Source organism: Marmota monax, unplaced genomic scaffold (genome assembly GCF_021218885.2).
Source record: "Marmota monax isolate L192 unplaced genomic scaffold, Marmota_monax_Labrador192_F-V1.1 WCK01_AAM20220418_F8-fsc00023, whole genome shotgun sequence".
Lineage (NCBI taxonomy): Eukaryota > Metazoa > Chordata > Mammalia > Rodentia > Sciuridae > Marmota > Marmota monax.
The window spans coordinates 13,519,805-13,547,396 of NW_026692907.1; the positions used below are offsets into that span (position 1 = coordinate 13,519,805).

General features: G+C 42.1%; 1 protein-coding gene across 8 annotated transcripts in view; it reads left to right on the forward strand.

Annotated features, from left to right (window-relative positions):
* Ak4 (adenylate kinase 4) overlaps positions 1 to 27,592 on the forward strand; it is a 79,737-nt gene that overhangs the window by 22,138 nt on the left and 30,007 nt on the right. For 5 of the 8 annotated variants that reach the window (XM_058581549.1, XM_058581555.1, XM_058581551.1 and 2 more), the window contains one exon: positions 18,712 to 18,831. The exons of 1 other annotated variant lie outside the window; for it this stretch is intronic. In XM_058581549.1, the coding sequence (XP_058437532.1) occupies positions 18,712 to 18,831 (120 nt within the window). Of the gene's footprint in view, positions 1 to 18,711; positions 18,832 to 20,757; positions 27,537 to 27,592 lie in introns of those variants that run through there. 2 more of the 8 variants (XM_058581548.1, XM_058581552.1) reach the window with 2 other exon arrangements.

Here is a 27,592-nt window from a genome sequence, read left to right on the forward strand (position 1 = left end):
GTTGTAAGAATTAAATGAAACAGTGCATATTAGGGATTAGAGAAAGGCTTGGCACCACAGTTTATTTCTAAATGTGCCCCGCAGGAGGAATTAGCTTAACCCTGTACTTAAGTATATACATACTTATATACATACATAACTTATACATTATATATACATAAATAAAACACAATATATAAAATAGATATATTTTAAAATTTATTATTTTTTCTCTTTTTGTGTACAAAACACTTAAGAAAAAATGGGCTTCACCACAGTCTAACAATTACTTGTCCATTACTTAAGTGATTGGTGACAGTTGCCCTTAATATTAATATTGTCACTGTTCTTGCTGAGGGCTCGGAAGATGGTGGCATGTTGACCCCTTCACTGTGCCATTGGACTGCTGGCCGCTGAGGAGCCCTGTGGGAAGTGAGGTAGCCTCAGCTCTCCCCATCCCTACCCCTCTTTGGGAGGCTGGTGCTGGACACATTTTTGGTCCTCTTGCTACAGTTCTCCACCAGAGCATTGCCAGAAAGTTCAGGGAAGGGAGGGAGAAGAGGAGAGAGAGAAAGGCTGTGTCATGGGCGGCAGCAGCCATCCATCCTGTCTGAGCAGATGGCACTGGAGGAGAACAGCGCTGGCTCCTCTCGTGCTGATCGGCAGCCAAGATCCTGCTCAGGGAGGCAGCCCCAAGGTGCAGGGGGCATCTGCTCCACACGCTGGGCCTTCTGCGACAGAGAGGAATGGCTTTTTGTGATGTTTTAAAAGTGAAATTTCTCCCTGTTCTCTGAGTGGGGCTGGTCATTGGGCTGTGATCAGATTACAGGGAGGCTATTCTGTGGTTTTTGCAGGGGAAAATCTAGGGAGCCCAGGAGATTTGAAGTGTAATCCTATTCCTTAGAGCTGCCAGGGCCTGGTATAGTGGATACCGCGGCCAATTTGCAGACTGTGTTCCTGAAAAAGATGGTTAAATACTCTGGGTCTGAAATTCAAAACTTCTACATTTTGGCAAACCATTCAGATTACTTGCCTTTTCCCTATTTGTTTCTTTGCCCAACTTCTGCTGCCTCTATCCCAATCTGCCTTTCTTTCCCCTGTTGATTACGTAAGGCAGTGTGTGGTGCTAAGCCAGGTGTTCATGGTGTGTTTATAAGTGCTTGTGTTCTGATTCTGGGCCAAGAAAATACTCCTGACATAGGACATCTACAATTTGTTCATTTAGGAAACTCCAATATCTTTTCATGATTTGGTCTCAAAATGAGATTACTGCACTATTTTATTCTTTGAATGAATAATTGACCTGCTAGTGGGATGAAGAAGCTTGGGATAAAGAATCTGCTCAATATCCTTGGTGCTTGGATATTGGATCACCTTCCTTCTCAGTCAAGCCAGCTCCTCCCCTGCTCACAATCATGGCTGTTGTCCATGCATCTTTGCACCTTGGCAATTATAGGAACATACTCACTGCCAGCACATTTTTGGACCCAGAATACAAAATTAAAGTAAGTGAATGTAAATATCCAGTGTGACTAAAGAGAAAAGACACCTAATGAAGCACTGGTCCTTAACTCCTCTAGGCAGGTGGTTCAGGCCTGAGTTCTGGTCCTGACTACTCAGGACACCCAGATGGGTATAATGATCAGTGCTTTGACCACCCATGAAAGCCAGGACTCTGCTTAGCCTTTAATGTCCCTCTATTCACCGCAGGTGGAACCCCAGTGGATAAAAAACAGCTGGTGTAGTTTGATGCATACAGGGGGCCAGTCTTCTGCCTTCACATGAGACCTCAAGGCCAGGTTTAGGAAATTGAAATTCACACTAAGGCCCTTCTACCCAGCTCTCTCATGAAGATGTGTAAACTTGAGGCTGTGATTTAGTAAAGCCCAGGGTGTGAGCAGTGAGTTGGAAGCAGAGTTGTGCTCCAAGTCTTCTCCCATCCTAGTCTGGTGACCATTCCTCACTTCATATCTGCTCTTTGCCTCATTATAAAGCCATTTTGATGTTAAAAAGCATTTTTCTTTGAAAAGGTGCCGATGTTGAAAGATAACTCACAACACAAATTCTTAAGATTAGTTATAAAGAGTTGCACATTAAATCTTTACATAAATTTGGGCTCAGAGGATAAAAAATAATTTTTTTCCCTTATTTTTTAACCAATTTTGAAATGGGGGATAAATGATTACACACATCAAAGATCTGGACAATGTTTGAATGTCCTAGGGGGATAATCAATTACACAGCAGGTTTAAATAGCTTTCAGAATAATTTTCAAGTTATTAAAAATTAAACACCAAGAATCATTTTTCCCACCATGAGCTACAGTGGAGCAAAATGGTAATGGGGAGGTATGGGGCCTGTGGTCAGTGTCTTGATCTCATGGAGATCTTAGTCTCATTATGAACAAAAGTGAATAATCAAAAGTCTCGGTGGTTTCAAATATCCTAAATTGTTTTGTAAGATGTACTTATACCTTTGTCGCTTTCTTTAGAAAAAGCTTACAAGTCTCTGTTGATTTGTGGTTTATTAGGAAACTCTTAGGATAGATCTTTTCTGTCACAGGCAGCCAGAAGAGACAGCTTGAAGAAAGGCAGCTGTGTTTTTGGTGTTCTTGCCTAGTATAACTCTCACGTGGGGCAACTCCATGTTAGTTTGAAAATGGCAAGTTGCTTCCCCTAACACTAAACTTCCTGTTCTGTTAGAGAATACTTTGGAGTCTTAATCACCAATCTTGACTCCTGTGCATTTTGTGGGTGTTTAAGAATGTCAGATAGCTTTTTAGGAAGAGCAAGCACCTACTTGTAGGGACGGATCCTCTCTTGTTTAGAGGTCAGGCTTGATACCCAAACGCAATGAGTGGTAATGATCTTTCTAAATCAGTTTGAGTCGACTGAAGCAGTCCTTGTGAGAATCACTGCCCAGTATGTGCTGACTGTCCATTTGTGTAGTCTACTCAGGTAATAGGATGCTTTGCTTAATTCAGTAACCTGTTTTCCTCAGTTACTCCAGACTTGTTCAAGAATTAGACTACAATGTAACATTTAAAGAAAATATTGCAGGTAATGTTTGATTCTTAGAAGGCTTTTTGGAGCCTTAATTGTCTTAAGTCATGACTAGCCCACAGGTCTATGGAACCATACAGTGGATATGGCAAGGGGTGTGCTAAGAAGAAATTTCACTTAGTAATTTGAGGGCCCTATGAATGGGTGGAGAGTTCAGAGATTTCAAGTAGAGTGGCTCTTATTGATTGTTAAAATAAGGTAGTCTCTGGCCTCAGGGGTTTGTGATCAACCCTATACAACAAGAGTGACATGTCAGGTATAGGTACAAGGCCTCCCAGGTGGTTGTACAGAGGTGACCTGTTGGGAGCACTTGACTGATAGGTTTATGGGGATTGCAGCCAGTTCTGTCCTGGCCACTGAGCTGTGTTGCTTGGCACAGAGTCAAGTCTACCTGGAAGAACAGCATCTTCTGGACACGGGCGAGGACACAGCAGACCTGTCCAGCAGGATGCCCTAGGCCTTCTCTGCCCTAGGGGAATCATCAGGGAAAGCTTCTTAGATGTTTTTCAGTCTTGGCCTTAGAGAACAAGTGACACTGTGCAATAGGAAATGGGAGACTGAGTGGATGTGGGTGAGTGGGAGGATGCATGCCCGTGAGGGGCTGGTGCATGTGCTACTTGAAGGGTGGTTCTTTGGTCAACTTTTTTTGCCAGCTCTTTAAAAGTCCAACCCCAGGCCTGAAAGCTTTCCTGAGGCCTGAGGTCAGATCATGTTCCTGCTCGGAGCACACTTGCATCTAGCCCTGCCTCTCTTCTTCTCTTGTCTTTCCTGAGTCTGTAGCAGGCTCGACTGTGTGTTTGGTACAGACTGGGTCAAAGGTTGTCCATAAAGGAACTGATGGGAGATGAGGTTTGAGAATAGTTCTGGGCTGATCCCAAGAGAGTCTGAATGCCATGCCTAGGAAGGAGTATGTCCTTCTGTAGGCCATGGAACCCATTGGTGTTCGGGGGAAAGAAGTGATTTTTGTGCCAACTTGTGTTTTGGGAAGGTCCCTGTTGGAGATTTGTGGACAGGGACTAGGGGAAGGAGAAGCTCTTGAAGGGAGTAGAGTAGGCTGACTAGGAGGTGCAGGATTGCAGGGTACTTAGTTTGCCAGGACACAGCTGCCAGGAGCATGTGCTGTAAGTTTCTTATTTATTAAGCCAGAAATCAGCACCGAGTGGAAGTGAGGTGGTTACCCAGAAGAGGATGGAGATTTCCCCACAGGGCACATTACCACCAGTAATATCAGTTCACACAGAAGCTCACTGCTCACTGCACCCTGTCTATTCCATACAGGTGTTTGCTTTTCAGTCTCCTAGAAGGCACTCGCACCTTGGGAGTGCTTCTGTCCAGGGACGCACTCATACCCCTGGGGATGCAGAGTAAATTAAAAAAATGCTCTGCCAACCTGCTTGACTTCAAGTTCAGCTCTACAGTTACAGAGTAACTTTGGGCAAGCTACTTAACCTCTGTGTGCTTCAGTTTCTTCCTCTATGAGGTGGGGAATGAGTAACATTGACCTGACCCATACTTGTGAGGATTAAATGACTTCATGTATGTAAACTGCCTAAAACAACTGTTGGCACATAGGAGAAATTCTTATTATCTCTATGCCCTTGAATGGAATTTGCAAAGCAGCATCGTTCCAAGTCCTGGATACATATGAATAATGTACAACTATTGAGACAACCCTAGGTGGTATTATTCCATATAGACAAGGAAACTGAGGCAAAATCTTCATGGAGGCAAAAAATATATAATATGACCCAAATCTTTAACTTTTATGTGGCAGTTCTGGGGTCTGTGTCTGGCTCTAAAATATATGGGTTTTGTTTGTTTGTTTGATACCAGGGATTGAACTCAGGGACTCTTTACCACAGAGCTATACCCTTAGCCTTTTTAATTTTTATTTTGAGACAAGGTCTCACAAAATTGCTGAAGGCCTTGCTAAGCTGGTGAGGCTGGCCTCAAACTTGCAATCCTGCCTCAGCCTCCGTGGTCACCAGGATTAAAGGTGTATGCCAGTACAGCAGCCAAAATGTATGTTCTTGGCCACTACTCTAGATTTAGAATTTTCTTCATAATTACCAGTAGTAAGTGTCAGGGAGTGTTTTAAAACTGCCTTTTTTGGTGTGAAGAAAAAGAGACTGGCTTTGAGCAAGGCCAATTAGAGTTGTGGCTCTTGAACAACTAAAATGACTCATTTGGGTAAGTGCCAAAATGCCGTAAATTCAAAAGTTTCTTCTGTAATTTCTACTTCTAAAGGACTTTGACATCTCTGTGTGTGTGTTTTGTACTGGGAATTGAACACAAGGGCACTTTACCACTAAATTACATCCCCAGTTCTTTCTATTTTGTTTTTGAAACAGGGTCCCCAAAGTTGCTGAGAGAATCACCAAGTTGCTTCGACTGACCTCGAACTTGTGAACCTCCTACCTCAGTCTCCTGAGTTGCTGCAATCATAGGCATGCACCCACATGCATAGCTGACATCTTTTTTTACATGTGTGCTGGGGATTGAACTCAGGGGTACTCGACCATTGAGCCACATCCCCAGCCTTATTTTGTATTTTAATTACAGACAGAGTCTCAAAATTGAGTTGCTTAGTGCCTCACTGTTGCTGTTGCTGAGGCTGGCTTTGAACCCACAATCTTCCTGCCTCAGCCTCCAGAGCTGCTGGGATTACATGCGTGCACTACCATGCCCAGCCTGACATCTATTTTTTAAACCAAGATTTTTAAAAGCATTTTTTCTTACTAGGAGAGATTCATCAGAGTGATATCAAGGGTAAACAGCTTATAGGTTGAAATTTTTCTTTGGAAAAAATTTTTTTACAAGCAGTTTCTTCAGTGGCAAAATTTTATTCTTGCATACTGGGGAATAAAGAACTTGTAGTTTATAATCATAAAGTTGCAGTTCATTGTTGATCAGGCCTTTTTGTGTGTGTGTGTGTGTGTGTGTGTGTTTTGACATGATCACCCATTTTTGGAGAAGGGTGGTACTGAGGAAACAGTTTTTCTTAATTCCATTCCTTCCATAAAGTCTGATAGAGTAGGGCCACCTTGTGTGAGGGAATTGGGCTTTTTTACAGGGGTCTTTCACTCTTAGCATGTTCTAGCTTCAACAATGCAAAGAACATGGAGTAATTATCTGTTTCTGGTGACTTAGGCATCTTGGGAATTTGCTGTTTTGTGAACAGTGGTCCAGCTCTGTTGTCTGTATCCAATTTGCCCTCACTTGATCAGAACAAAAAGAGGATATGGGTATGTATGTGTGTGGTTTAAAGGATAGCAGTTGTGTATCTACCACCCAGCCAAGAAATAAAACATCACCAGTACCTTTGAAACCCCATGTCCTTTCTCCATCTCCCCACCCAGGCCAACCATCTTGCATCTTGTGCCAATTGTTATCTTGCTTTACCATATACTTTGTCACATGTGGGTATCCCTCAACATTAATTTTGTCTATTCTAGAATTTTATATGAGTGGGTATATATTTTTGTCTGTTTGTTTGTTTTTGGTATATTGGGGTGCTTAATCACTGAGCAACATTTCCAGCCCTTTTTTAATATTTTATTTAGAGAAAGGGTCTCACTAAGTTGCTTTGGGCCTCATTAAGTTGCTGAGGCTGGCCTCAAACTTATGATCCTTCTGCCTCAGCCTCCTAAGCTGCTGGAATTATAGACTGTGCCATTTCACCTGGCAAATGGGCATATTTTTTAGGCAAAAAAAAAAAAAAAGAATTGAATCTTCATTTTTTAAAAAACTGGTTGGGTCAGTAAAGGATAGGGGAATGTTACTATATTTTGACTTTGTTCTGAAAGTAGGTCAGATTGTCAATTTTTGGCACCTGCTAGAGCCATCAAAAACTGATAACAACTTCTGATACTCCCTTTGTGGTTCCCTGACCTTAACAAAATGTGCCATAGCAGGGCATACAGTAGTTGCTTAGTGTGTGTGTATGTGTGTGTGTGTGTATTTTAAACCTAGGATTGAACCACTGAGCCACATTCCCAGCCCTTTTTAAAACATTTTTTTAAATTTTGAGTCAGGTCTCTCTGAGTTGCTTAGGGTCTTGCTAAGTTGCTGAGGCTGGCTTTGAACTTGCTATCCTCCTACCTCATCCTCCTGAGTTGCTGGGATTGTGCCACAGCACCCCCAGCTCAGCAGATTTTTTTTTTAAATGAATGACTCAATTGTAATAGTAAGGCCAATGAATTTCGTTTGTCATGATGGCATCCTTGTAATTGTTTTCGATATCTCTTTGCAGTGGTACTGAAAATGAAGTACTAGCTGGGGAAGATATATTCCAATGTAACGTTTTAATTTAACTCAGACATTAATAGTTGTAGTGTTTGTAAATGGATCTAGTTGTTCTGTTATGAGTAGCTACCTACCTTAGTGGTAACTCCCCAGTTAACCTGGTCCTCTGGGGAGTTGAATAGAATTGGAAGGAATGGTCGGTCTTTATATGCATATTGCATATCTGCTTTTATCAGACCCTCTTCACCCTGCATCAGAGACAGCAATGCACAGAGCAGACACGATTCCTACTGTATGATGGGAGACTGACATGAAAAATAAAATGCAGTGCTTCAGATGGAGGACAAGTTGCTTTAGGGCTTGCTCAAGGGAACCTGAAGAGGAAGGAATGGCTCTGGCCCTGGAGAGTGGAGGGTGGAGGCCTGTGGCAAGAGGAAATAGCCCTGCGATGTACTCAGGGACAGGTCTTGGAAGCCACTGCATGGACTGTGGAATGCTTTTAAAGCAGGAGTGTGATGCAATCAGATGTACAAGTGAGACTACTCTGACTGCAGGGTAGAAACAGGTCTTGAGTTGTGGGGGAAGGGGAAGGGGAAAGGAAGGTTATGTTAAAAGGAAGCCACTGAATACTAAATCTTTTGAAGCTTAGCCTGAAGTGGGAAAACGACTTGCGACATATAAAATGGGCAGAATGACATTTAGGATTCCAACAGCCTGATTAGGAGCCCTGTTTTTGAAACAAATTGAACTCGTGTGTGCTTAATCCTCAGGTCTATTTGGCTCCTTGATGAGCTTCTTGAGGATGCTCTCATTTGCACCTGCAGTGCCTTGCATGGTGCCTGGCACACAGTGCTTGTACAGAACTGTTTGGACATGTGATGTGTTCGGAGGAGTTTTGCCTGTGGTTTTGAGTGGCAGCAACTTGGGAGGGAGACAGTGGTCTGGAGTGACATGGGAGCTCCCAGGGGGTGCTGGCAAGATGATAGCTGATTCTGGCTTGTGATATTCCTTGGTTTTTATGCCACAAAACACTCATCACCGTTGTCTTTGTGCTGGTAATTTCTGGGTTAGTTATTGAAAAATATAAAGGGAGAAATAAATATTCAAACAAAATTTAAAAACCTCGCTTAAATGTTAATAGCATTTGATCCCAAGAGGCTTCCATTCTAGTTAATGTATTTTGCCTGATTACTATGGACTTGTTTGAGGTTTTGATCCCTACCTTTAGTAAAACAAATCTTTGAGTGATTAGGGTCAAGACACTGAGGGAGCCTGGGTGGCCTTCTGTAACTGTGGACTGATATTGTAGGGGCATAGTGCTTCAGTGGTCATACCTTCATTTAGTTTGTGACTAATAATAACCTATTTCTGTATCATAAGGTATTTACATGAAACTTGACTGGCAATATAGAGCCCCTCTGCAACTTAATTGTGATAAGTACTGGTTATTTTTTCTACCTAACACAGTAAAATTCCATCAAATTTTGCTATTGAGATTTTGGTGGGTTGGCAGTTCCAGTGTTTAGGCTCGAAGCTTTGGGACAGACCTTATACTACATTGGTATAGGGCCTGATAACTTAACAGGTAGCACCTGAATGAGTATTTAGGAGGATTCAGAGAGTATTTAAACCATAAAACTGGGCTGGGGATGTGGCTCAAGTGGTAGCGCGCTTGCCTGGCATGCGTGCGGCCCGGGTTCGATCCTCAGCACCACATACAAACAAAGATGTTGTGTCCGCTGAAAAGTAAATATTGAAATTCTCTCGCTCTTAAAAAAAAAAAAAAAAAACATAAAACTAACCATACCAAAAAAAAAAAAAAAACCAAACTAACCATACCCCATATTCTCTAGTTGTGTAGTTTACCATATATGAACAGTGGACCCCCATTTCATGACGGTAACCAGCCGTGAATTTTGGATCCTTCTGTATTTCTGTTTGGAAGTTATTTGGTGTCTATTTGGGCCTCTGTGGAGTTCAATGGAATTGGAAGGAATGGCCTACAGCCATGAATTTCATGCCACCTAAGTGTGTGCGTGCGGGTATATGATAATTCTTATGCTTTTCCTAAAGAAATGACACCTACTTATTGGCTCTTTCAGTTATTTAGAAAGAGGTGTTTTCTTTTTTAACCAGTCTTAGGAGAATTTTAATAAGTGTGCATCCAGGATCCTACCCTTCAACAGGTGACAGTATTTTATTTTATTTTATTTTATTTTTTTTTTTTTATTTATTTTTTAGTTTTCGGCGGACACAACATCTTTGTATGTGGTGCTGAGGATCGAACCCGGGCCACATGCATGCCAGGCAAGCGCGCTACCACTTGAGCCACATCCCCAGCCCCCAGTATTTTATTTTTAATTTTTTTTTTTTAATTAATTTTTAATTTTTTTTTTTAATTTTTTTTTTTATCACCTCTGTGCTAGTGATTGTTTAGCCTTGGAATGTGAATATCACACAGGTATTGTATTCACATTAAAGCCTGTACCTGGACATTCACTGGAGCATTATTCATTATAGCCAAAAAGTAGAAGGGCTCAGAGTGTAGCTTAGTGGTAGCATTTTTACCCGACATCATGAGGCCCTTCATTTGATCCCAAGTACCATTAAGGAAAAAACAGTAAAAACAACCCAATGTGCATTAACTAATGTTATCTATAAACATAAAGTGTGGCATAGCCATGTTTTTGGACTATTATTCAGCAAAAAAAAGGAATGAGCTACTAATACTAGCCCAACATGGGCTGGTATGTATGAACTTTGAAGATATTATGCTAAGTGAAGGAATCCAGAAACAAAAGACTATGTATTATATGATTCTATTTATAAGAAATGCTCACAATAGACAAATAAAGGTAGAAAGTAAATTAGTAGTTTTAGAGGAAGGTGCATGCTGGAGGAAGGGCAAAGGGGAGTGACTGCTAATGAGTAGGGAGTTTTTTTTCCCCAGTGCGTGAAAATGTTCTGAAATTAGGGAACAAAGATGTTACACAGCATTGAGAATATATTAAAAGTCACTAAGCTGTACATTTTAAAATGGAAACATTATGGTTTGTGAAAAAAGCTGTCAAAAATACAAATATTGCATCCTATCTGAAGGTGAATATCTTATCACAATTCAAGGAAATAACACCTATAAAGTACCTAAAGCATAGTGTCTGGGACATAGTGTGTGCTAAGTTAATGGTGGTTATTGTTGCTTTTAGTCCAGATAATACTGTCTCAATTTCAGTAAGCTGGAACTTTTGTCCACAGCTACATCTTGAGAATATTACCTGTTACACAGAATGTAATCAACAATACTTTTGAACGAAGGTGACTCCTTAACATTCCAGTTCAGCTACTTTCTCCTTTACAGCAGTCTTGGGGTCCCGCTTCTCGCAGCGTGTTACTGAATGTGCATAACTGAATGGCCTTGCTCTAAGCTGCTTGTCCAGTGGTAGCAACTGAGTGATTAGAATCCTTTACTGAATATATTTCAGAGCTTAACTTGGGAGTAGTAAAGGCTCTACCAAAATTAAATCACCTTGACCCTACTTTTACCAAAAAGGGTCAAGGTGATAAAAGGTAATATATATGATATAATTCTGCTTTGTGTTGTTGTAAGAACTTAATTAGCCTGTGAGAATGTGATTCTTAAATGTTCATGATCAGTTCCCTGGAGGACTTAATTTTTGTTAAAAAAAAAAAAAACATTCAGTTCTGAGAAATATGTAGATTTCAACTGATAATTTGCCCTGCCAAAGTCAAGCCACAGTTTCTACATATACGGAATTGTTATTTTAAATTAAGATAGAAGGGGGCTGGAGATGTGGCTCAAGCGGTAGTGTGCTCGCCTGGCGTGCGTGCGGCCAGGGTTCGATCCTCAGCACCACATACAAAGATGTTCTGTCCGCCATAAACTAAAAAAAAAAAAAAAAAATTAAAATTCATGATAGAAGCAGTTTCTCCTCGGAAAGTGGTTTTTTAAAGGTTCACATCCATTTATGAGCTTGGCATCCCACTAATGCTGAGTTGCTTTTACAACTGCGTCATCAACGTGCCATCTGCTTATTGAGGCTCATGGAAGGAAATAAACCTGTTTGTGTTACACATCGTGCAGCATCTTTTTGAGGGCCAGTGGAAATTTTTCCCTTTGGTCTTTCTAAGAATGGTTATGCTTCTCAGCATCTTTCAGTCTTCGTATACCATGTGGTTGATCATCTGTCTTTGTTACCATAAACTGTTGGGAGGCCTGAGGTCCAGTGTGTGTCTCACCTCTGAGAAGTCTTGGACATCTTTTTATTTTTTTATTTTTTTATTTTTAATTTTTTATTGTGGGTTGTTCAAAACATTACAAATTTCTTGACATATCATATTCCACACTTTGATTCAAGTGGGTTATGAACTCCCACCTTCACCCCATACACAGATTGCAGAATCACATCAGTTACACATCCATTGATTTACATATTGCCATACTAGTGTCTGTTGTGCTCCGCTGCCTTTCCCATCCTCCACCCTCCCCCCTCCGCACCTCTCCCCTCCCCTCCTCTCTCTCTACCCCCTCCACTGTATAACCCTGAGGGTCTCCTTCCATTACCATGCAATTTCCCTTCTCTCTCCCTTTCCCTCCCACCTCTCATCCCTGTTTAATGTTAATCTTCTTCTCCTGCTCTTCGTCCCTACTCTGATCTTAGTTACTCTCGTTATATCAAAGAATACATTTGGCATTTGTTTTTTAGGGATTGGCTAGCTTCACTTAGCATAATCTGCTCTAATGCCATCCATTTCCCTGTAAATTCTATGATTTTGTCATTTTTTAATGCAGAGTAATACTCCATTGTGTATAAATGCCACATTTTTTTTATCCATTCGTCTATTGAAGGGCATCTAGGTTGGTTCCACAGTCTTGCTATTGTGAACTGTGCTGCTATGAACATCGATGTAGCAGTGTCCCTGTAGCATGCTCTTTTTAGGTCTTTAGGGAATAGACCGAGAAGGGGAATAGCTGGGTCAAATGGTGGCTCCATTCCCAGCTTTCCAAGAAATCTCCATACTGCTTTCCAAATTGGCTGCACCAATCTGCAGTCCCACCAGCAATGTACAAGTGTACCCTTTTCCCCACATCCTCGCCAGCACTTGTTGTTGTTTGACTTCATAATGGCTGCCAATCTTACTGGAGTGAGATGGTATCTTAGGGTGGTTTTGATTTGCATTTCTCTGACAGCTAGAGATGTTGAGCATTTTTTCATGTACTTGTTGATTGACTGTATGTCCTCCTCTGAGAAGTGTCTGTTCAGGTCCTTGGCCCATTTGTTGATTGGGTTGTTTGTTCTCTTATTGTCTAATTTTTTGAGTTCTTTGTATACTCTGGATATTAGGGCTCTATCTGAAGTGTGAGGAGTAAAGATTTGTTCCCAGGGTGTAGGCTCCCTATTTACCTCTCTTATTGTTTCTTTTGCTGAGAAAAAACTTTTTAGTTTGAGTAAGTCCCATTTGTTGATTCTAGTTATTAACTTTTGTGCTATGGGTGTCCTATTAAGGAATTTGGAGCCCGACCCCACCGACTGTAGATCGTAGCCAACTTTTTCTTCTATCAGACGGCGCGTCTCTGATTTGATATCAAGCTCCTTGATCCATTTTGAATTCACTTTTGTGCATGGCGAGAGAAAGGGATTCAGTTTCATTTTGTTGCATATGGATTTCCAGTTTTCCCAGCACCATTGGTTGAAGATGCTATCCTTCCTCCATTGCATGCTTTTAGCCCCTTTATCAAATATAAGATAGTTGTAGTTTTGTGGATTGGTTTCTGTGTCCTCTATTCTGTACCATTGGTCCACCCGCCTGTTTTGGTACCAGTACCATGCTGTTTTTGTTACTATTGCTCTGTAGTATAGTTTGAAGTCTGGTATCATTATACCGCCTGATTCAAACTTCCTGCTTAGCATTGTTTTTGCTATTCTGGGTCTTTTATTTTTCCATATGAATTTCATGATTGCTTTCTCTATTTCTACAAGAAATGCCGTTGGGATTTTGATTGGCATTGCATTAAACCTATAGAGAACTTTTGGTAATATCGCCATTTTGATGATGTTAGTTCTGCCTATCCATGAACAGGGTATATTTTTCCATCTTCTAAGATCTTCTGTTTCTCTCTTTAGGGTTCTGTAGTTTTCATTGTATAAGTCTTTCACCTCTTTTGTTAGGTTGATTCCCAAGTATTTTAATTTTTTTGAAGATATTGTGAATGGAGTGGTTGTCCTCACTTCCATTTCAGAGGATTTGTCGCTGATATACAGGAATGCCTTTGATTTATGCGTGTTGATTTTATATCCTGCCACTTTGCTGAATTCGTTTATTAGCTCTAATAGTTTCTTTGTAGAGCCTTTTGGGTCTGCTAGGTATAGAATCATATCATCTGCAAATAGTGATAATTTAAGTTCTTCTTTTCCTATTTTTATGCCTTTAATTTCTTTCGTCTGTCTAATTGCTCTGGCCAGTGTTTCGAGAACTATGTTGAACAGAAGCGGAGAGAGAGGGCATCCCTGTCTTGTTCCAGATTTTAGAGGGAATGCCTTCAGTTTTTCTCCATTCAGAATGATGCTAGCCTGAGGCTTAGCATAGATTGCTTTTACAATATTGAGGTATGTTCCTGTTATCCCTAGTTTTTCTAGAGTTTTGAACATAAAGGGATGCTGTACTTTGTCGAATGCTTTTTCCGCATCTATCGAGATGATCATATGGTTCTTATTTTTAAGTCTATTGATGTGGTGAATAACATTTATTGATTTCCGTATATTGAACCATCCTTGCATCCCAGGGATGAATCCTACTTGATCATGGTGTACAATTTTTTTGATATGTTTTTGTATCCGATTCGCCAGAATTTTATTGAGGATTTTTGCATCTAGGTTCATTAGAGATATTGGTCTGTAGTTTTCTTTCTTTGAAGTGTCTTTGTCTGGTTTAGGTATCAGGGTGATGTTGGCCTCATAGAATGAATTTGGAAGTTCTCCCTCTTTTTCTATTTCCTGAAGTAGCTTGAAAAGTATTGGTATTAGTTCTTCTTTAAAGGTTTTGTAAAATTCTGCTGTATACCCATCCGGTCCTGGGCTTTTCTTAGTTGGTAGTCTCTTTATGGTTTCTTCTATTTCCTCAATTGATATTGGTCTGTTTAGGTTTTCTATATCCTCCTGACTCAATCTGGGCAGATCATATGACTTAAGAAATTTATCTATGCCTTCACTATCTTCTAATTTATTGGAGTATAAGGATTCAAAATAGTTTTTGATTATCTTCTGTATTTCTGAAGTGTCTGTTGTGATATTGCCTTTTTCATCCCGTATGCTAGTAATTTGAGTTCTCTCTCTTCTTCTCTTCGCTAGCATGGCTAAGGGTCTGTCGATTTTGTTTATTTTTTCAAAGAACCAACTTTTAGTTTTGTCAATTTTTTCAATTGTTTCTTTTGTTTCGATTTCATTAATTTCAGCTCTGATTTTAATTATTTCTTGCCTTCTACTTCTTTTGCTGTTGTTTTGCTCTTCTTTTTCAAGGATTTTGAGATGAAGTATGAGATCATTTATTTGTTGGCTTTTTCTTTTTTTAAGGAATGAACTCCAAGCAATGAATTTTCCTCTTAGAACTGCTTTCAATGTGTCCCATAGATTCCGATATGTTGTGTCTGTGTTTTCATTTATCTCTAAGAATTTTTTAATTTCCTCCTTGATGTCTTCTATAACCCATTGATCATTCAGTAACCTATTGTTCATTCTCCAAGTGATGTTTTCTTTTTCCTTCCTTCTTTTATCGTTGATTTTCAGTTTCATTCCATTATGATCAGATAAGATGCATGGTATTATCTCTACTCCTTTATATTGTCTAAGAGTTGCCCTGTGACATAATATATGATCTATTTTTGAGAAGGATCCATGTGCTGCTGAGAAAAAAGTGTAACTGCTTGATGTTGGGTGGTATACTCTATATATGTCAATTAGGTCTAGGTTATTAATTGTGTTATTGAGTTCTATAGTTTCCGTATTCAACTTTTGTTTGGAAGATCTGTCCAGTGGCAAGAGAGGTGTGTTGAAGTCTCCCATGATTATGGTATGGTGGTCTATTAGACTCTTGAACTTGAGAAGAGTTTGTTTGATGAACATAGCTGCACCATTGTTTGGGGCATAAATATTTATGATTGTTATGTCTTGTTGGTGTATGGTTCCCTTAAGCAGTATGTAGTGTCCCTCTTTATCCCTTTTGATTAACTTTGGCTTGAAATCTATTTTATTTGATATGAGTATGGACACTCCTGCTTGTTTCCGAAGTCCATATGAGTGATGATTTTTCGCAACCTTTCACCTTCAGCCTATGTATGTCTTTTCCTATCAAATGCGTCTCCTGTAGGCAGCATATTGTTGGGTCTTGTTTTGTGATCCATTCTACTAGCCTGTGTCTCTTAATTGGTGAGTTTAAGCCATTAACATTTAGGGTTATTATTGAGATATGGGTTGTTCTTCCAGCCATATTTGTTTATTTCTGTTACTAAACATGGTTTGTTTTCCTCTTTGATTATTTTCCCCCCCTTTACTGTCCTACCTCCCACTGTTGGTTTTCATTGTTATTTTCCATTTCCTCTTCCTGTAATGCTTTGGCGAGGATGTTTTGAAGAGATGGTTTTCTAGATGCGAATTCTTTAAACTTTTGTTTATCGTGGAAGGTTTTAATTTCATCTTCCATCCTGAAGCTTAATTTCGCTGGATACACAATTCTTGGTTGGAACCCATTTTCTTTCAGTGTTTGAAATATGTTATTCCAGGATCTTCTAGCTTTCAGAGTCTGTGTTGAAAGATCAGCTGTTATCCTGATTGGCTTACCCCTAAATGTAATCTGCTTCCTTTCTCTTGTAGCTTTTAAAATTCTCCCCTTATTCTGTATGTTGGGCATCTTCATTATAATGTGTCTAGGTGTGGATCTCTTATGATTTTGCACATTCGGCGTCCTGTAGGCTTCTAGGATTTGGGATTTCTCTCATTCTTCAAGTCTGGGAAGTTTTCTCGTATTATTTCATTGAATAGACTGCTCATTCCTTTGGTTTGGAGCTCTGTACCTTCCTGTATCCCAATGACTCTTAAGTTTGGTCTCTTAATGTTATCCCATATTTCTTGGATGTTCTGCTCATGGTTTCTTAACAGTCTTGCTGAGCTGTCTATGTTCTTTTCCAGTTGAAATACTTTGTCTTCATTATCTTCTAAGTGTTCTACTCTGCTGGTAGTATTCTCCATTGAGTTTTTAAGTTGGTTTATTGCTTCCTGCATTTCTAGGATTTCTGATTGCTTGTTTTTTATAACCTCTATCTCCCTGTATAGTTGATCCTTTGCTTCCTGGATTTGTTTGCGTAATTCATTGTCGAAGTGATCTTTCATTGTCTGATTTTGCTGTCTAATGTCTTCCTTGATACTCCAGATCATCTGAAGCATGTATATCCTGAATTCTTTATCTGACATTCCATCTGCTGCCGCTGTTACCTCTTCTAAAGTTGTGTTGACCTGCATTGCTTGTGGTTCTTTCTTTCCTTGTCTTTTCATACTGCTTGCGTATCTTTCCTGCAGGCGCGGGCGGCGGCTCTGCTCTCTCCTTATTCCAATTGGGGTGTCGTGGCTACCACGCCGGCAGGTCACTGGGCCTGTACTGGGCGCTGGCGGCGGCTCTGTTCTGCCCCTACTCCAATTGGGGTGACGAGTGTACCACGCCGGCAGGCCACCGGGCCTGATCCACCGGTCGGTTGCAGGTTTGCCTACCCTGCAGGCACGGGCGGCGGCTCTACTCTGCCCCTACTCCAAATGGGGTGACGTGTCTGTCGTACCGGCAGGCCACTGGGCCTGTCCCGCTGGTCGGTCGCAGATCTGCCCACCTTTCGGGCACTGGTGGAGGCTCTGCTCTGCCCCTACTCCAATTGGGGTGTCGTGACTACCCCGCCTGCAGGACGCTGGGCCTGTTCCTGGCACGGGCGGCGACTCTGCTCTGCCCCTACTCCAATTAGGGTGGTGTGTGTACCACGCCGGCAGGCTCCTGGGCCTGATCCGCTGGTCTGTTGAAGGTCTGCCTACCTTGGAGGCGCGGGCAGCGGATCTGCCCTGCCCCTCCTACCACGCCTGCGGACCCCTGGGCCTGATCTGCAGGTTGGTCACAGGTCTGCTCACCCTGCGGGCACGGGTAGGCGGTTCCACTCCGCCCCCACTCCAATTGGGGTCACGTGGCCACCACACCGGCAGGGCCTGATCCGGGCGTGGGAGAAGGATCTGCTCTGCCCCTACTCCAGTTGGGGTGACGTGTGTACCACACTTGCAGGCCAGTGGGCCTGACCCGCCAGGCTGTCACAGGTCTGTTTACCTTGCAAGTGCGAACGGTGGCTCTGCCCTGCCCCTCCTACCACGCCCATGTACCACTGGGTCGCGGGTCTGCCCACCTTGCGGGTGCGGGTGGCGGCTCCGTTCCGCCCCCTCTCCAATTGGGGTCACGGCGGTCACCACGCTGGCGAGCCGCTGGGCCTGCTCCGGGCGCTGGCGGCGGCCCGGCTCCTCCCCTCTGGCTCGATGACAAATTGAGGAGACTCGGGTGTCTGTGCCTCACCCCCCCTACCAGGAGACCAACTGTTTATGTCGCCGCTGGTATTGATGAAGTTCTCTCCTCCGCCGCTTTCTGCTGACATCAGATCTCTGCCATGTTGGTATCCTATGCGAATGGCAGCATTTTGTTCCCCTTGCCGGGCAACCAAAGCAACGGGTGAGTCCTGACCGGCCCTCAGCAGGACCCGGACCGAGAAGCAGTTTCTGCAGGCTCCTAGCCCCGGGCCAGGGAAGTTCCGGGAGCCGGAACTCGGCCGCTCCGTGCTCGGTGTAAGCTCCTATAAGTGTAGGCTCAAAGAAGCAGTCCCCGCGGGCTCAGTTCCGGGAGCCGGAACTCGGCCGCTTAGTGCTTGGTGTATGCTCTGATAGGAGCAGGGTCCAAGAAGCAGCCTCTGCAGGCTCTGCAGCCCTGGGCCAGGGCGGTTCCGGGAGCCGGAATTCGGCCGCCCCGCGCTCGTTGTTCGCCCCGAACTTGGACATCTTTTAAACCTTCTTGTACCACCCTCTCTCTTCACTCCAACTTTGTTTTCTACTCTTTTTTTTTATCTTGGCCAATTCATATTTTTTCTTCTTCTCCTTTTTCTGGCTGTGCCTATTTCTAAGAGTTGCTTTTTCTAATTTGTTAGAAGACAAATGGGTTAAATTAAGCAACAATACTGCCATTATTGAAGCCAAGATTTAAAAAAAAAAAACTATAGCAATTACCTTCAACTTTCCCTCCATATCAGGGTGGGTGAGAGAGAAGGTGAAATTGTCAGAATTCAAAAGCTCTTTCTTCCTCTAGAAGCCTTCTTAGTGTCTCTTTAACTATCTTTTAACAGAAGTTGGCGAAATGGCAAGGCAGTACCTGGAGAAAGGTCTTTTGGTTCCAGATCACGTGATCACACGCCTAATGGTGTCAGAGCTGGAGCTCAGGAGCGGCCAACACTGGCTACTGGATGGTGAGTGGGCTGTGGGGTGAGCTGGATTTCCTGGTTGTGGTTTCCTTACATTGGAAAGTGCTATTTTTCCCTCTAAACTCTCTTGTCATGTATTCAGTGTTAGGATTTGGCAGCATAGAAACTCACCGTGGTGAATCCTCTTAATTCTCCGTTTCCAGACCACCGTCATGAGAGCCCTGAGTTGAAGTAACCTTTCATGGGATTGTTGGTATTGTTCCAGTTTCCATGGTGCCCTGTTTCCATGACTCAGTCACCTTAAGTATATCTCATCTTAAATTCGAGGTTCTTTCATTTACCAGGGACTACACAAATCACAACCATGAGTCACTAGTTTTCACCTGGTGGATTAACAGAACATCTGCAAACCTTTTACTGTTGAGCTGTCACATGGACAGCCTTTGGGGAGCAGTTTAGCGATGTGTATACTTTTCCATCTGGCACTTCTATTCTGTATTTCTTCCTAAAGAGGAATCTTCAAGCTTGTTTATTTCAGCATGATTGGTAAATAGTAACAAACTGTCCCTGCTCTTAAGGGGCTTATATCCCAGGAGGGGAGTCAGTTGTATAAAGAAGTACAAAGAATTAGTTCCTAAGCAAATCATATGGATGAGTTACTAGATGTCCTCAGGTAGCTGAATGAGTTGGGAAAGCAGATTTAATTTTTTTTTTTTTTTTGCAGAGAGTCAATGTGTACAATTTAAGAGGGGCATGACTATGCTTAGTATTCTCCTAAACCTATCAGCAGAATAAGTCAGGAGGCTAACCTTTGATTCTGTACAAAAAGGGTGAGACTGGGAATTTCTCATCATAGTGATTACTGAAGAGTTATTAAATAAGGGGTACAACATTATCAGATCAGATCTCTCTCCTGTCATGCAGTGCAGGAGAGATGGAGTGCTGGGGCAGGAGGGAGAGTGGCAACTAGAAGCCAGAGAAGACATCCTTATAATCACTGGACTAATGGATATTCTAGGCCTGAGTTTAAGCAATGGCAGTAGGATGGAAAGGAAGCACCACATGGCTGAATAGACTGAGGAGGGAGGATGGACAGGAGTCATGGGTGGTATAGTGTGCTATGACTCTGGGACGTTTTCCATTGTCATCCAAGGCTTTTTGAGGCTTTTGGCTATCATCATAAAAGTCATTTATGTAGATTCTGTGCCTTTAACTTACTAAGGCAAGCTCCCCAGTACTTTCTGGGTGAGCATTTGGCACAGCTGATGAATTCTATCTTTGCCATCACCTCACGGTCATTTCCATAGTTTCAATTCTTTGTTCGGCTTTTCGTCTTGCAACTGAACTTGTGTGGTTTTAGTGAATTTAAAGATCTAAGTTAAGAGAGGATCACCTATGATCACCTTTCCTTTGGAGATGATCATAGCGCATGGGCCCTCGTATCAGTCTGCGCAATTTGAATCCCAGCTCTGCCTCTTCCTGGTTGTGTTTGACCTTGGGCAGGTCACCTCACCTCTGTACATCAGATTCCTCATGGAAAATGGATGAGGAAAGACTTTTCATAAGGATCAAGTGAGTGAATATATGTTAAGTGCTTAGAAGAGTACTTGCCATGCAGTTCATGCCTTGAAATTTTCTTCATTTTTATCATTTGTGCTGGCTGGTGTGCAGGTCCAGAATTTTGGTGGGGGATTTGGGGGGGGTGTGACTACTTGAAGTATTAATCTCAAAAACAGTTCTAAAAATATTTAGCTGTTCAGAGTCAAAGTCAAGTTACAGCCATGGAATGTTCTGCATCTCCTTTCAGTGCTTGCTTTTGCCATCATCGTGCCTCTCGGGGTGAATAACTGAAGTTCTTTTACGTCGCAGTCCTGTTTTTAGTAGAGTGCGTCAGTCTCCCAACTGATTTAGTTTGCATCTTTCTCCTTGAAAACCCATCTGGTCACTTTCAGTTGTGATTTTTCTTTAAAGCTCTGGAAGCCATCCATTTGGCCAAGGGAGGAGTGTGAAGAATGGCTGGTTCCTGTGTTCAGCTTGAAACTCCTTCTGTTACAGGGCATGTGGTCGTGCGCCGCAGAGGACGTGCCTGTTGAGTGTGCTAAAGGTGATTGAATGTGGAAAGGTCAAGGAAGGAATTCTGGGTGGTGGGTGACTCATCATCTGGTCCATATGGCTGGAGAGGCATTGTGCTAACGGTGGGTGGGAGGAGGAGAGTGGAAGCAGGCCAAGGGAACACCGCGCCTGGGAGTTGGGGGGTGCTCCGGGTTTGGACAGCTCTGGCCTTGCTAAAAAGCTCAGCACTGCCATGTCTTCACAGTAGTTGGAGAAGAAATACTCTATTGTTTTGTGTATGGGGGAGAGGTGAAGGAGCAGGAGAAGGAGGAGGAGGATTTTTCCCCTTGAGGATTGTAATATACAAATGACCCTTGCAATTTTGTTATAAGATCCTTTTTTCCTCTTCTATGAATAAGGTGTTTACTTCTGACCAGGTGCTCCCAAGGCAAAATGATAACTAGGGAACCATCAGGTATTTAAAACTAAATACTGGGCGGGAGTTATAGCTCAGTGGTAGAACCCTTACCCAGCATGCGTGAGGCCCTGAGTTCATCCCTCAGCACCACACAAAAGTAACATGAAGTAAAACACGTGTGAATGTGGAAAGGTTTTCACTTATTTTAAAAAGTGCCATCAGTGAGCTCAGTGGCTCATGTCTGTAATACTAGCAAGTTAGGAGGCAGAGGCAGGAGGATTTTAAGCTCAAGGCTAGCCTCAGCAATGTAATAAGGCCCCAGGCAATTTGGTAAGACTCTTTCAAAAATAAATAATAGAAAAGGCTGGAGGTGTAGCACAGTAGTAAAACACCTGGGTTCAATTGCTGTGGGGAAAAAAAAAGTGGGGACATTGAGGTCAGGTCAGTGGGGAAATATATTTTAAAGGTCTTCATTTCTTAACTTGACTGTCAATCAGTGCATTTAAAGAGGAACTTTCAGGTTCTCCCATTTAGCCCTAATTTTTTAGGTGAAGGTATCAAAATATTTTAAACTTGGTATATTAGTACATTTTCATTGCTGTGACAAAATACCTAAGCTGTGTAACTTATAAAAAGAAAAGGTTTAGTTAAGTTGAAGTTTTGAAGGTCCAAGAGCATGGTACTGGCCACCATGGTTACATCATCATATCATGGCAGGAGCACATGTGAGAGGGAGATCCCATTGTGAGACTGGAAGCCAGAGAGTGGGGTCAGTCTTATTTTTTTATTCTTCACAAGTCACTCTCATGGGAATCAACTGGAGTCTGAAGAGAACACATTAATCTCTTCTAAGGGCAGCATTCCCAACCACCTCATTAATCTCTTCTAAGGGCAGCATTCCCAACCACTTTCCACTAGGTTTCACCTTTAGAAGGTGCCATCCCCTCCCACATTGCCACATTGGGGAAGCAAGCTTAAATCCGTGAACCTCTGGGGGACACGAATAACCATGTCCGGATCATAGCATTTGGTTTCATGGAGAGCAGCTTTAAAATTGGGAAATTAAAGTGGAATATAAGTCTTTAATTGGAGATAAAGATAACTTCAGAATGATAGTCATCATTTGGTCTGTAGTTGTATTTGGACTATGTTCTATTTTTTTTCTTCTTTTGTCTGACCAGTATTGAACACTAACTGATGCTTTCTGAAGGAAATTAAAATTTCTTTTTATTTTAATGCAGAAGCTAACACTGCTTAAATATGTGCGGTGATGTGGGTTTGTTTTTTTTTTTTCCCTTACCATCTGAGAGTTAAAGATCTTATCAGATATTCCAGGGTATGTGCTCACTTAGAGCTCTTTGTCTCCTGGAAGGAGGTCTCTGTCCAGAATGTAAACTACAGATGAGGAGCTAGGAGTTTTGCCCTGATCTTGCAAATGTGTTTTACCATACTAGACTGATGCATAACTGCTCTGACCTTATTTCCTCCTATTTTTCTTTGTGAAGCCGACCTCTGGAGAGTGTCATATCCCACTGGGCAGCATATGTCTACTTGAAAAAAAAAAAAAGCAAAAAACCCAACAATATATTCTGAATTGCATCTCTTAGGAATGCCAAGGGCAATATTTTTCTGTTGTCCTTGTGGATGCAGGTTATGTTTCAAGAATAAAATGTATAATAGAAGTGTTTGGAAGGTCACTGAAAGGTTCTCTTGGAGTGAAAAGTGAGCCAGGTGTGGTAGTGCATGCCTGTAATCCCAGTGGAAACTGTGTCAGGAGGATTGCAAGTTCAAGGCCACCCTCAGCAATTTAGTGAGGTCCTAAGCAACTGAGCGAGACCCTGTCTCAAAAAGAGCTGGGGATGTGGCTCAGTGATTGAATGCCCTTGGGTTCAATCCCTTGCATAAAACAAACAGCAACAACAATCAAAAAAAGAAATAGAACTGTGCATGGTGGCACGTTTATAATCCCAATCTATTCAGGAGGCTGAAACAGGAGGATGGCAAGTTTGAGGTCAGCTTTAGCACCTTTGGGAGACCCTGTTGCAAAGTTAAAAATGAGAAAAGAAAATGAGAGGGACTTTGTAGCTCAGTGGTATGCTTAGCATGCTCAAAGCCCTAACTTCTATCCCCAGCACTACAAATATATACATACATACATACATACATAGAAAATAATCATCCTGCTGTATGTGTGTATGAGGGTCCTAGATATTTTTTTTTCTCTCTCTTCAGTACTAAGAATTGCTACCACTGAACTGCATTTCTAGTCCTTTTATGTTTTTTATTTTGAGACAGGGTCTTATTTGTTCTTTGGGTACTGGGTGTCTAACCACTTAGCCACATCTCCATCCTTTTTTTATTTTTTATTTTGAGACAGGATCTTGCTAAGTTGTTGACGATGGCTTTGAACTTGTGATCCTCCTGCCTCAGTCTCCCAAGTTGCTGGGAGGACAGGTGGGCGACACCATGCCCGGTTGTCCCAGATATATTTCTAAAGTGAATAAAGCATGGGTCTGACTGGCTTTGCACTGACTGACAGTGAAGGAAAAAGGAGAGATCTGTTGGAAAGGAGTAGAAGCTGACTAAGTTCCTCCAGACACACAGGAAGGGTGGAAGATGTGTATTCAGCCAACCATGGTTAGGCGAAGTGACATCTGTGTTCTGGGAGGTAAATGGAATGATTTTACAAGCAAGGAGTGACATTTTTGGTCAAAATGACCACATGAAAAAAGATGGGTGTGTTTCGATTAGTCTTAGTGCCACATTTCCAAGAACCTCACCCATGCCCCCAAGACAATGTAAATATATATCTGATGATTTTTTCTGCATCCAAAATTGAGCAGAGTGCTTACCTAGTATGTACAAGGGTATTTATTCACTGTTAAAAAGGTTTATATCTAGCTACTGATTCCATTGAAGCTATTATAATTCCCTTATTCATGATTGCAAGTGCTCATGTGAATTTCCATTTTGTGTGTGGTACTGAGAATGAAATCCAGGGGTTCTCTAGTACTGAGCTATATCTCCTGCTGGGAGCCATTAGCCAAGTAGGTATGACAATTTCCTTACCAGCGTACCCCATGTTGCAGTGACATTGAATGTACGTGACCTTGCTCAAGGACCAAGGCAGATTAGGGTGTTCCCGGTTTTAAGATAATCGTGTTTAGGGCGTTCCCAGTTTAGGTTCCAGGTTTAAGGTTTAAGATTATTCCTGCTGGGAATAGGGCGTATCCTGCTGCCTGAGTTCCCCTTGAGTTCTCACGGGATTTAGACAATATATTTTGGAGATAGAAGCCCAGTGGAGGTGGAATTGGGCAGAGAACGTGGATTTGGGCAGAGAACGTGGATTTGGGAAGAGAACGTGGATTTCCCCAGAACGTGATTGTAGACGGCTGGTGTGAGTTCAGGAATAAAGAGTTGCTGTTTGAATCTACAAGCTGTGTGGTGGCTCGTGATTGTGTGCCCAGCCAGACTGCGGCATTTGGTGGCCCGTACGGGGAACTTCTGAAGCTTAAAGGTAAGTGAAATTGCTCGCCCCTGAGGAAGAGCGAAAGAATGGGTGACCAATTCAAAAAACAATGTGTTATTGTTTTGATTTATCTTGTTTTTGTTTCAAGCTGCCTATCCCTAGAAATTTCTCAGGCAAACTGGAAAAAATGGTTGACTAAAGGTTTGAAGTTTGTCGGCCCTGAGGAAGAGAAAATTGATACAACGATTTTTTATTCCGTTTTTGTTTCATTCAGTTTCGGCTTTGTTTTGTGCTATCTTATTGGGTTGTGTTATCTTTATAGTAGATTAGAAATTAGTAAAAAACAAACCGAAAAGATGTTAAAGTAAATTGTTAGAGGTTCAGACCATGGAGAAAGACATTTTAGATCAAGCAAAAGAGAAGGTCTCTCGAGCTAGTCAGACAGAGGAAGAAAATTTAAAGGAAAAGGGGTTGTTAGGAAAAAGGCCACAACAGGAGGCTGTTACTAACTCCGTTTTATCACAAGAGGGTGTAATTCAACCAACAGCCCCACCGATGGAGACAGCTGAGTGGCCCTCAAACCACGTAGTTGATAAATGGGATCCTGAGACAGGACCTCAAAGATTAGCATGCCCTGTACTTGAACAGGCAGGAGGGCAGCGAATTCACCGTGCTTTAGATTTTAAAACAGTGAAGCAGTTAAAGGAGGCTGTAACAACCTATGGTCCCCAAGCTCCCTTCACGGTAAGCATGGTCGAGTCCATTACTAACTTGGACATGACGCCAGCAGATTGGGCTAGCATGTGTAAATCTGTACTAAATGGAGGACAATATTTGTTATGGAAGGTTGCCAATGAGGAATTTTGCACGGAGACAGCTAGGCGAAATGCAGCAGCCGGTTACCCTCAAAGAAATCTAGATATGTTGTTAGGAAAAGGACCTTATGAGGGTCAACGGCAACAAATTGAATATGATCCTGCTATATATGCACAAATTGCTGCAGACGCAGTTAGGGCATGGAAGACTTTACAAGGACATGGAGATTTACAAGGTCAGCTATCTAAGGTAATACAGAGAGCTAATGAACCTTACGCTGACTTTGTAGATAGGCTAATTCAAACGGCTGCCAAAATTTTTGGGGATACAGAACAAGCAATGCCATTAATAAAACAACTGGCTTGTGACCAAGCAAATCGTTGCTGCAGAGAGGTTATTAGACCAGGGAGACATGAAGATTTAAACACATATATTAAATTATGTAGAGATATTAATGAACAAGGGCAAGTCTTGGCAGCTTCAGTACAACAGGCTTTAGATGCCAGGCCAAAAACATGCTATGATTGTGAACAAACAGGACATTTTAAAAGGAATTGCCCCATAGGAGGAGGGTTTAACAAAAGTAGGTATCAAAGGAATAGAATACCGGGTATTTGCCCACGATGCCGTAGAGGGAGACATTGGGCTAATGAATGCCGTTCTCAAACCACCATTGAGGGTACTCCTTTATCAAAAAATGGACAACGACCAGGTATTTATCCACGATATCGTGGAGAAAGGCATCAGGCTCCATTGCCAAAAAACGGACAGGGGGGCCCAATGCTCCGGGGCCCACAACCACAAATATACGGGGTAGTGGAGGAACCCAGCAACATCATCAGGCTAGTGCCCAGGACACATTGTCCATTAAATCCCTCATCAGACAAACCCGAGGGAGTGCAGGGTTGGACATCTGTGCCTCTGCTAGAGCAGTATTAACTCCAGAGATGGGAGTTCAAATCATTCCCACAGGAGTAAAAGGACCTCTTCCCCAAGGAACAGTAGGCTTATTATTGGGACGTAGTTCATCTACATTAAAAGGACTTATGATAAGTCCTGGGGTAATTGATCCCGATTATGTAGGTGAAATAAAAATTATAGCTAGTTCTCCAAGAGGTATATCAGTAATTTCACCTGGAGATAGAATAGCACAGTTGTTAATAATACCCAGCCTACATAATAAATTTCCTAGTCATAGTGTAGAAAGAGGTTCCAGGGGATTAGGCTCCACAGGTGTAGATTGGGCTATGTTGTCTTTAAATTTAGATTCTCGCCCAATGCTAAAACTAAATATTCAAGGTCATGAGTTTAATGGACTACTGGACACAGGAGCTGACCTTAGCATCATATCTCGTCAAGAATGGCCAAAACATTGGCCATTACAACAAGCCACTCAAACGCTTCGAGGCCTAGGAGTGGTGACTAATCCCCATAGAAGTTCTATGATATTAGATTGGAAGGATCCTGAAGGATGTGAAGGAACTATAGAGCCATATGTATTGGATCATCTTCCTATAAATTTATGGGGACGAGATGTCCTAGATCAATTAGGTTTGACGTTAACAAATAACATCAATCCTAATGCGCCCACTACTAGGGCTAGACAAGGCTTTAGGAAAGAAAAAAGATTAGGAAAACAAGGGCAAGGTATAGCAGCACCAGTACATATAGATCAAGGAACAGACAGACATGGGTTGGATTTTCAGAAAGGGCCACTGAGACAATCAAAATTACTTGGAAATCAGAAAGACCAGTGTGGGTTCCTCAGTGGCCCCTGACTAAAGAAAAGATACAAGTAGCCCATGATCTGGTCAAACAACAATTAGCGGAAGGACATATACAACCTTCCATATCTCCCCATAATACTCCCATTTTTGTCATCAAAAAGAAATCTGGTAAATGGAGATTATTGCAAGATTTAAGAGCCATTAATAATGAGATGGTTGTTATGGGACCTGCTCAATCAGGGATTCCTCAATTGTCTGCTTTGCCAAAAACCTGGCATGTTTTAGCTATAGATATTAAAGATTGTTTTTTTTCAATTCCAATTC